Below are 11,756 nucleotides of genomic sequence, written 5' to 3'. Positions count from 1 at the left end.
CTTTTGAACTGCTAGGTTGGCAGAAGCTGGGACGAGTAACAGGCGCTCACTCTGCTACGCGGCACTCGGGATTTGACCCGCCAAACTGCCGACCTTCTGATCGACAAGCTCAGCATCCTAACCCACTGAGCCACCACGTCCCTATACTGTGTATATATATATATATATATATATATATATATATATGTATGTATGTGTGTGTGTGTGTGTGTGTGTATGTGTGTGTGTGTGTGTGTGTTTGTGTGTGTGTGTTTGTGTGTGTAAATTTTTTGGCTTGCTAACAAAAATTTACACAAATATGAGCTGCCACTGCTGTGGCTACTGCCTGTAGATGGCCTTGGGCTAGGCTGAAACAGGAAATAAGATTTGTCCCGTGTCTGGGACCAAGCAAGTGTATTCTGAATGCTTAACAAACATTTAACATATATATATATATATATATATATATATATATATATATATATATATATATATATATATATATATATATATATATATATATATATATATATATATATATATATATATATATATATATATATATATATATATATATATATACACACACACACACACACACACACACACACACACACACACAGAGATACTTGCATGCATGTCATAAACTAAAGAACAACAAAGCCTGTTAGCATTAGCAATTTTTTATTTTCCTTTTTTGTTGCATAGGAAATGCAGTACTTGCTTCCAGTAATTGTATTGTAATGTGAGAGGGTGGTAGCACTAATGGTTGAATACAAGAGTTAAACTAATCCACACCAGCTCAAAAAAAATATCTGCAGATTTAGTTGAAAAGAATGGATGCCCACAGTGATTCTCAACCAATTTCAAATTTTCACAGAACACAGTAATCCTAAAATGGTAACTATGAGGATCAATACAAGGATACTAGAGGCACAAGGGACCCGATTCAGAAAAAAGTGGAAACAGGGATATTAAAACAAGGATTAAGTGAATTTGCAGCAAATCTTCACATGAGAATGCAGACAGAAAAAAACAAATCAAATGTTTGATTGTTAGATGTGAGTAAGTGGACTGGTGAGTGGCTAACTGTACAAAGAAGCCAAGGGCAGGTATTATATCATAGATATTCTTATTTGCAGAATATTCCCACTACCATACTTTGCAAGCCTGGTAAAAAAAACAACTGCTAAACCTCTTGGCTGCCTTTTCCAGCAGAATGTGAAGTATTAGTTAGATTCTTAGATTCACTTCTCTGTTCCATATCTGATCTCTCCAAGATCACATGAACATAGAATCTTTCCTCAACTTGAATGGTCGTCCCCACCCTATTGCCAGCTCTCCTGTCTATGCTACTCCCATTCCTTAGATCTGGACTGCTCCTACTTTCTTCCTTTCTTTTGGAAAGGAAAAAAAAAGATTGATCTAAAGCATGGGTGAACTTTAGGAGGGGTGTGTATGTCAGAGAATACTTTCGGCGTCTTAAAAAGATACCCTGTACACTCTGGCATGATGTGTCATGAAAAGGTCTTGTGAATTCACAAAAGAGCTGCAACACTGGCAAAGCCAGATATGAAGCTCTCATGAACCAATGAAAGGTGAACAACTGAGACTGGACCTATCACCCTTTTTAGAGTTGAATCCTAGAAAAACTGGATAGATCTGTCCCTTATTTCCTCAAAGTGTTATGGGTTCTGATTGAGCCAAAGTGGTTTCCTTGTAAATTAATGTCACAACAGGAACAAGAGCTTGCCTTGCAGCATGCTTGCTTCCCATTAATGTTGATTCTCCCCCGCCAATAGGATTAAATAGTATGTTTAAAAAAACAAATAAAATCAGGAAGTTTAGGGCGGGTGCAAAGACAGATGTTGCTTAGCATGGATCAAATGAAACACTTGACATTGCATTAGGCAACGTTATGCAAAAAAAGAACAAAATCTCGCTTATTTTTCTATAGCCAATGGAATACTATTTTGCTCTGCGGAACAGTTCTCCAATCCAGCCTAGAGTGCATAAAAATGCTCTCTTTAAATCATTATAATCTCACATTTTCCCTTCTTCACGTCCTACTTTAATATTTTCAAGATATGCGATCAACACTTGCTCTGCCTTTCTGACAGCCTTTAAATAAAAGCAGTATGCTGAATGAAAATATTGGAAAGAAAAAGAAAGCTATACCACTTGGATTGGAGGGTGTGTGGCGGGGGGGGGGGAAACCCAGCCTGAATGCCAAAATCCTATGTTAATTCCTGGTGACCACTCATGAATCGGGCCCAAAGTTTATACAGAATTTTGACAAAAAGAAAAAGAAAACAACAACAACAACAGCAGTGCATGGAAATTAAATAGCCGTATGAGGTTTGTTCTTATACATTTCTGTCAAATGAGGAGGTCTGGTGTGAAACAGGGTCAAGCATGGGTACCTGGTTTAAACACTGTCCATTAGGAAAACATTTTCAATGTCAGTTCCAAGTTTGAGAATTGTCGCTTCCACTGAAGTCTTATGTCTGTTTTTTTTCTTCTTCTTCTGAGATAAGCTTTTAGAGTTCTTAGGCTGCTTAAGCAAAGAAAATACACCACCAGGCATGGATTTCTGGATTTCAAACCCCATACCTGCCCTCGAGAGTGAAGAATGCCCCCCCCACAAAATAATACTGAAGTGATTTTTAAGTTAAACGTGTATTTCCAAAATACTGAAAACACCCCAAACCAAGAAAAAACAGAATTGTGTTCTCGATGAAATATCTTTAAACCTATCTGACAAGGACCAAATCAGAGAGAGAGAGAGAAAAAAAAAAGACTAACATAACTTTGAGTAATATTCATACAGCTCACTAAGCATTATGGAATAGCATGCATTAATATTGTTTGGTTATTTTACATCACCTATATCAGAAGGCTCTGACAGACAGCGAAGGCTACTGGTGTAGAAAAATCTTAACTTCAGAAGAGCAATATAATACAGATTTCACAGGCACTACATTTTTAATATATCAGGTATTATGCTGGTTTTCTTATATTTCTTTCTGTCCTAAAGCTGGCATTTATAACAATGACCAAAAAAAGGCAAGGATTGAAGTAAACGGAAAGTAGATACCAAAGTTGATATATTTCTTTTTTTTTCAGATTTATATTAGTGCATAGTTCTCATGCAGATAAACACTGCTATGCATTTACATTATTAGAAAGCAGAGTGAATTGAGCCCAAGTTGTCACATTTTTGTAAATCATTTTGCCAGCCTGTAATAGCACCATGTAATGGATTTGCATTAAACATTAAATTGATTTCAGAATTGGTGACACAGTATTCACTACAGTTAAGTGCTATGGAATAGCTTCAATGTTACCTGCTATATATCAAAGCAATTTTCATCCCACTGGTTTTTTTTTATTATTATTATTGGAAAAAATAAAAGGGAAATGGTACTCAATACTAATTAGACTATTGCACAGCCTTGGACTTGATGATGGCATAGCCGGGTTTTACTGTCCAACAGTAATACATGCGTTGACTTCAAGACAAAATTGGCTTCATAAGCTTGAATTTAATGGAAACCTTGCCTGGCAGGCAGAGTTTATTTCATGAGTTTCTCCCCAATAGATTGCATGAAAGATGGGTTTCTTTTAGGTGCCATTGAAGCTCTCCTTACATTTTCATCCCCATTGTGGTTTGCAATGTTTGTTCTATAGAGGCCTTCTACCAAAGTAAAACCATAAAAAGATATTTCCAGAGACACAATGCAAAGAATAATATTGACGTTCGTTGTTGTTTTTTTAAATCACAAGGAAAAAAAGTTCAGTTTTATGCCATGTATTTGGATGTGGGGTTTTTTTTGCCTTTTCTCTTGTGTGTGCGTACGTGTGTGTGTGCACAGTAAATTTAATACTGTTACTATAAAGCCGAAAACTATATAGAGCAAAGAGAAGACATTGAAAGAAAAGTAGGTAGAGGGATTTTTGCATATTCCTCTGGGCTGACTGAATTCTGCAGAGATGAAAAAACAAACACCGGTTCTATTCTTTTACTTGTCAACTTGAAAGAGAAGACTGGAGACCCCCTTACAGAAAAGGTATGCCCATGGCTGGTGCCCTTCTCAAATCAATATTTTTCCAGCCACGTTTGTCTCTACAGCTTATCCTCATGAGCAAACATGGTCACTGACTATGCTATCCTGGGATGACAGGAGCCCCAGTCCTACACCCTTGGCGAACATTAGGTTGGGGAAGATTGCATTAGCCTCTGGTTCCAAAAAAATATATAAAACACAACGAATAAATAATGCAACATCTCGGGGGTGTGCAGGATGACAATCCGCTAAGCTCTATTTTGGAAAGAGATCAAGAGAATAAAATTTCTGTTAGTCAAGTTAATTCAAGGAAAGAACTGCTGTTTCTATTTGGGATAAGGAGGAAAAAGGGTTGGGTGTTGGGTATATGGTCATTTTGAAAGAATGACTTGGGCAGAAAAGCTGTTTGTGCAAAGAATAAAAAAGCAGTTTCGAATTGGGCAATGGATATGTTAATCTGATTCTGCAGCATGTGTTCCAAGATTATTTTTCTATTAAGGACTACACACCCCATGCAGCTGTCTCCCTTCAGAGCTACATTCTCCACTTTGCTTTGAGGAATAGAACTCGGTTCTCCACACCTGAATAGATTCAAACTGCTGTTATTGCATGACAATAAGATGAAACAAATGTTAATTTAGTGCCTTTAATACTTTACAGCTTCTGTTGGTAAACACCCTTGATCACATACCTAATGTTTAAAGCCTTTAAAAACAATTTGTTTTGCGTGATTCCAATCAGAATTCCCTAACTTTACCACCTTCAAACTTAATATGATAAAACACCATCAAAAATACAGCATATCTGTAATGTCCATTTACAATGGTTTTTTTTCAGTAGCCTATACTTCTCAAGCATAGGAATATGCTATACTATTGAGAGAAGGGGGGAAAAAACTGTATTTAAATACATACAAAAAAGGAAACAGGAAAGTTTTTAACTTAAATCCAGTTCCCAAAGGGGGAGGGGAAAAAAAAAAGCAATTCTATGAATGCTGCCTTTATAACGAACAATCAGAATTTCACTAAGCTAATTTGACAGAAATTTTCCTTATTTAAACAACATTACAAAAGTCCTGCATTATAAAATAGGGTAGAATAAATCAGTGTAATCAATAAAACTATACAACATACACATTACATAGCTTCTGAGTGGGCAGCTTTGATTCTCTCTTTCTGGCCATGACTATCACATGCTTACTAAAAACAACTAACTGCCCAAACTATTGCTTAGTTTGCTTTGTTTCTTTTTTTTTAAAAAAAGGGTGCAATTTTGTTGTATATACAACCAATTTACTGGTAATACCTTGGCTTAGAGCAAGGTTCTGACAAAATGTTTGTCTAGGCTTTTTTTTCCCCTTCACTGTGAAGCACTGAAAGCTGCTAATTTTTTTATTTTTTTATTTTTAGTGCACATATGTCTTAATAAGGTAATGCCCTGCTAAGTGCTATAGGGAAGGCAAAGGATGCTGGCTAGTGGATGTGATACCGTAACACTAACAATCACACAATACAACAGAGCAAATGACTACTCAACCACTTATTTGACATATATGAAAATCCAAAACATTTTTTTCCTTAAATAGAGAATAACCAGTAAACAATTTTCCAGAACTTGGAAGTTTAAAAACGTGCATATAAAAATGGGCATTTCATACTTTTTTTTATTGAATGTGGTTTGATTGCAATCTGCTAATAAAAATGGGTGTGGGATTTGAAGAAAACGGGAGGTTTTTTTTTTATTTTTTAAGGCTTGCTTGTGAAAGGAAGAATTGAAAAACAAAAAACTGCTTGAAGCAGGGTTCAGCTTAGTGCTTCACAGTTTGACTGCTTCTCTAAGAAGAGCCCTTCCTGCGTGTGCATTCAAAAATCACACACACAAAAAAAGTACAAAGACAAACACCTAAAACACGCTGCTTCAAGTGCAGCACTGACTTTGGTCAAATTAAAAAAAAAAAGAAGACTTAAAAGAAAAATTAAGAATTGCTAAGCTTTTCTTCTACATGATATAAGCAGGTATTGCATATTTTCATATATCTGGGAGGGAAAAAAATAAAAAATAAAAACGAACAAAAGGAAGACTCCAAAGGAAATGGTAAAATGCAGCCACATCAAAAATACTGATATACTCTAGCATCTACAGATATCAGAATAGCACTGCCACTGACCATACAGGACAAGAAACACTACCCCTATCTGTGAAACAACTAACGTTCTATTGTATTCTAAGATGCTGAAACTGACAATGGCGGACATAAAAGTCACATTTACAAAAAAGTGTCTCCAAATGCTTGACTAGGGGAAAAAAAAAACCCTTTCAATAGAGGAACATGTGCAACAATTCCACAAATAATCGCTATCCAGGGCAAGGCACATTGATATGGAATTATTATTATCATTATTATTATTATTATTTTGTTTCGTGCAAATCAAGAAAACAAAACAAAACAAAACAACAAAGTTTTAGGGAAAAGATGAGGAGCAAAGTGTCTTCCCAAGAAATTCAGTTTACTTGATTGTATAGGACAGTAGTAGAAACCCTTCTGAAGGGCCGAACAAACATAGTTTAAAGGCAAGTGCCTGGATTAGGGATTACAATATTGTGTCTTAATGCACTCTACTTTACCCTACATTAACTATATAAAAATTAGTTACTAACACTAGAACATGCAGAGACTTTCTCTGATTAGCTAGATTTGCCAACCAGAACGTATATATATGTATAATATAGGAAACCTTCTTAAAGTTGCATGGAAAGCAAAGGGGTGCTCCGCTGTCTGATAGGGAAAAAAATCACTTGCATTTTTTTGCTGTTTTTTTGCTGTTTTTTTTCCTTTTTTTTTTACATAAGATACAGGACATTTGGGGTCCAAACTTTTTTTTTTTAAGCAAGTGCCCTCACTTTGAACTGGCATAAAATATAAATCCACATTTTGCTTCTCTACTTATGCCTTTGCAGTCCAGAAAGAAAAGAAAAGAAGAAGCCAGTTCAGGGACACAGAGGCATTTTACTTTCTGGACAGCTATCTCTTATTATATTAAAGGACCACAATCCAATGCAGGCTACAAAATGCTTAAAGCTACTTTTTAAGCATGCCTTCCTCTGCATTAAACTGTGGCCAAGGTATTTTAAGAAGTGATATACCCTATATTGCCGGAAACATGAATGATTTGTCAGAATTGTCATACTCTATTACAATTGATTTTTAGCTTATATAATGAACAGATATTAAGATTTAATTTTAATTATGTGCTTTGATAACAGAAAATAATTAGCATTTAATGAAGATAACATATTGTGGTAAAAGCACCATTAAATTTTGTGTGTGAACTTTTTAAATTTCCTTCAGTTTAAAGGGATACAAGTTTAACAATAAAAAACATAAAAAGCAAAAATAGCTCCCCCCCTTTTTTTTTCTTGCAAGGCTGTTTTTTACCCCAATAATTTAGAGTCCTGGGGTGGAAGGACTTGGAAAACAAAAATAGAATTTTCAACAATCTCTATCTTACAAAGATATTTAGCTATCCAATGAAATTGCACTTTTCTCAATTCAAAATTCGATTGTTTTGATTGATTCCTGTCAGTTTCTATCAAAACAGACCAACTTCCCCATTTCCATATGAATTTTATGTCATTGTTGAAAATTGTCAAAAATGTTTCATGTTAAGTGCAGCATTTAATTTTTTTTCTTTTTTGTTTGACCTGTAGTAGGTTGATGGTTTATATTTCTTTGCCACTTGTGTGGAAACCAACCTGTCAATTACCATCTTATGATTCGTGTCATATATTGAATTGCTGATTGCAAAATTAAAAAAAAAATCCTGATATGTTACAGAAAAAACATGCCCCACGACTGTCTTGTAAGCGCCATACTGAAGAACTCAGCTACTATAAAGTTATTTATGTGTAGCTCTTCGGATCTCTCAGTAAGTCTCACACTTGTATGGGAAATTAATCAGTAAAAAATACTATAAAACAGTTAGGTGCTGTATGGAAAGGGTTACAATAGCAAGTCAGTAAGTAGCCAGCAGGCTCGCTCTGCTACCCAGTGTCCCTAATTCTTATACTATCACTTGAAACACTTCAAAAATATGAAGCTCAAACATTTCCAGCACCATATGAGAAATTACATCGGTCACTAAGGTGTTCTTTTAAAAACAAACAAACCTCAAACCAAACCAAAACCCCAACCCTCAAACTCCCTCCCCCCCAATATTACGGCCTTTGATGCTCAATCATAACGTTTGCCGTCTCTGAGTAAGAGCAGTTGCTTGATGTCAATCTCTGTCTGCTCTCCTTCCATGGACGTGAAGTAACAACACTGTTTTGTGGCTGCTTCCAGGTTACAGAGTTGGGACGGGGGTCAGGTGGTCTGTCTGCTGGATGGTGGGAAGCTGTGAGTCTTATCCCAGGTACCAGGACTGCAAAGAAGACAAAGGGAGACAAAATTATTGGTCCGCGAGAGAACTGTAACATAAATTCATTGACATGGATGGAGACTGCAAAAAGAAAACTGTGACGCTAATCAAGTCAGATTGAAGCGTGCATCCTCATTCTCTTATTTATCTGTGTAATTTACTGAAAAATTAGGAAATGAACAATACTGATTGGACATACCAATATGAATTTATGTAATATGACAGCACATGGGATACTAAGTAACTGCACGCCCACAACTCATTAAAAAATACTAAAAGAAGAGATACAGGGTGTTAAGGGGAGAGCAGCACAAGAACTTGTGACTCTCTGTTACACCTAGTTTTTGCAGTGGTTTCCACTGTTAGAAATTTGTCAAATTCTTAATTAATATCATCACAAAGTTGGTAACTGTGGCTTGACATAATTGACTAATAATTCTTCCTAAATATACTTACTTGACATTTTTTCAGCAGAGTCTAAACACAGTTATATGCTCTTGCAAGTGTTATCAAAGTTCACATTTATTTAGGATACATTTTGACCAAAATATTGTTTAAATATGACATTGCATTTATTTTCCTATAATTATAATAAACATTGTTTGCTCAAACAATTCAAGACTAACATCCAGTACAATCATGCTAAGGCACAGTCACTCTGCCTTGGCTATTCTAATCTATAGCCATCCAGAGTCACCTTGTAAGGGAGAAGGCATAGAAATTTAATAAATGAATGTAAAATAAATAAATAAAATGTAGAAAAAAGCAACTTTTACAATGAAGATTTCTATTTTAATACTTTGGTTTACATATATACCTTTTGCAATGGAAGTCTATGAAACAGAAGGTGCAAAATTGTTTAAAGCATCTTAAACTCAGCTTCAATTTAAAATACAGAAAACAAGTCCTAAATTAAGCAACAATTGTTGCTGATCTATGCTAAATCTATGTTAAAAAGTAAAAAACCTCAGATAAAATCAATTGTTCTATTACAGTAAACAAAAAGAATCATGTCATAATATAAAATACAATTTTAACAAGTTCAGGATAGTCTTTAATCTCAATAGCTTCATTATAAGACATATCGGTTTATTTCAAATATGTACTGATGCTGATAACGTTATTCATGAATGAGAATCTAATGATCTCATCATTGATTATGAGATTATAAATTTCAAAATAACAAGGCTATGGAACGTTTTGAGAGAGATTTTGTAATTCTGAGACTTCCCCATCACTTTGGAACCAGCTGATTTGAGATAGTTTCATATTCATTGAAGTATATCTTTCAGAATAGGAAAAAAATAGGTGGTGAATGGTGGCTTATCAATAGCTAAGTTAACAATAACTCTGTTGCATTTAAAAATCTCTTGTTGGCTGCAATAGCAACAAGGCTAACATGCCAGCAAATGTGCAAATAAATGCTTTTCCCAATAGCAATAATCATAACTGCCTGCTGTTCCAGTAAACAAAGTGAAGAAGGGCACTATAAAATTTGTAAACAGTGTAAATATGAACAGGATGTGAAAGAGCGTGATTTTTGTCTTCAGTCCAGGCATGATGAAAAAAAGAATTTTTACCGATAGGAAAATAAACAACTGATAACTTCTGCAGAGGTTCATGAATTCAGAAAGGGGCGGAAGGAACAGGTTTACTCTGGTTTCAAATAAACTGGCTTATAATCAGAAATAAATTGAATCAGCTTCAAACATCAGCTGACATCAGGGCTGATACTGAACTACTTCAAAGTCTTGGTGAAGATATGCCCTTTAGAATGGGATTGATTGGCAGGAAAAATGAATAAAAACCAAAGGACATTTTCTTCAGAGAGCATTTTAGAACTGGGACATTCCCAGAAATATTATTTTCTTTCTGACCAAGATTGAGAAAACAGCTCACTTGTGGAGAAAAGCTATGTAACCTGTGTACTTAAAAGTTGGCACTGGTGTCAGGTTGTTGGCCAGTCTAATGTTCCAAGTCCACACAATGATAGCATCTCTATATGGAAATGACTTTCTGAAATACTATTTTCCATACATTTCATTGAAAGCACTTGTAACTGATGGCATCCAACTGAGTCTATGGTACCAAACTGGCATCCAACATTGAAACAGAGTCCTTTTTTCTTTAAAGCAGATTTAGAGTTGTAAATGAGGAGGAAAGGGGGAAGTCTTATTGCTGGAATAGAGGTCTGGATGATTACAGTTTTCAACTGTCTTTTTCACCACATTATCTTTAATTAATGTGATAGTATTTTGGCTGTCTTTGACGACTTCCCAAGTAGCTGACACAGGATTTTATAAGATTCTACTCCAGTGGGCAAGACTGAACTGAATGATCTGAATAATCTAAGACCATCAACTATATATAGACCTCCCTGTTCTTTAACTCGGCTTTTTTCACTTAATGCCCATTTTATATCTCTATAATTTCTGAACAATGACACATCGCAAAGACAAAACACACTGCACTTGTACACTTCATTTTAAGAACAACAAAAATTTACACTGATGTATTATTAATAATGTAAAAGTCATGCTTCCAATGAAGGAGACAATACTTTTCTAGAGATAAAAGCTGATTTTCAATTGTTACTGAGTCCACCAAGTAACCAAGTACTTATATTTAAATTGTACAAGACAAAAAATGGAAAAAGTTGGCTGGCTTAAAGATTTCATAGTTTAAGCTTTGGCAGAATGTCATGAAGATATGTTAAACAAGTATTGTCTCATTTAAAATATTCAACTGTAAAATAGAAACTTGTCAATGTGTATACTTTAGTGTCGTTTTTCACTTGACTACCCAGTTCTTTGGACATTTAAAATGTTAATACATTTACATTTGCTATGTTTCTCAGCATTCTTCGTAAATCAGATTGAAATTGGCTGAGATTAAATAGAAATCTGTTTGTTTTGGAACTTTTTACACAAAAATTTCCTTGGGTGATTAAGGAATCTGTATTCATTATCTTGACGCAGATGTTACCCGCCAGATTAGTGTGAACATATTCTGAGAAAATTAATTCACTTAATAAAGCAGAGTAAATAAATGTCTAGTTTCATAAATATGCTCTGTATGAATTATGGTTTATGCTGTTGCCATCAGGAAAGTATTACATTTAAATACCTTGATACTAAATATACTTTAATTTAAATTACCTTCATCTTCAAATACGGGCTCTTCCTAAACAAACCCAAGATTTGTTTCAATACTTAACATGTTTTCATGACATGGGTCTTCGCCACCTGCAAGAACTCCTTTATGCAGCAGAACAGCCTTTTTTTTTTATCAG

General features: G+C 35.0%; 1 protein-coding gene across 3 annotated transcripts in view; it reads right to left on the bottom strand.

The window, feature by feature from the left end:
* Positions 1-647: 647 nt before the first annotated feature.
* Positions 648-11,756, bottom strand: part of NFIA (nuclear factor I A) — a 323,674-nt gene continuing 312,565 nt past the window's right edge. For all 3 annotated transcript variants that reach the window (XM_081325217.1, XM_081325218.1, XM_081325216.1), the window contains one exon: positions 648-8,467. In XM_081325217.1, coding sequence (XP_081181343.1) covers positions 8,450-8,467 — 18 coding nt within the window. In that variant the 3' untranslated portion in view covers positions 648-8,449. The remainder of the gene's footprint in view (positions 8,468-11,756) is intronic.

This window comes from Vipera berus, assembly GCF_964194415.1.
Source record: "Vipera berus genome assembly, chromosome: 3".
Classification (NCBI taxonomy): domain Eukaryota; kingdom Metazoa; phylum Chordata; class Lepidosauria; order Squamata; family Viperidae; genus Vipera; species Vipera berus.
Note: the sequence above shows the minus strand (reverse complement) of the source record. Positions and strands in the feature narration are given on the sequence as shown.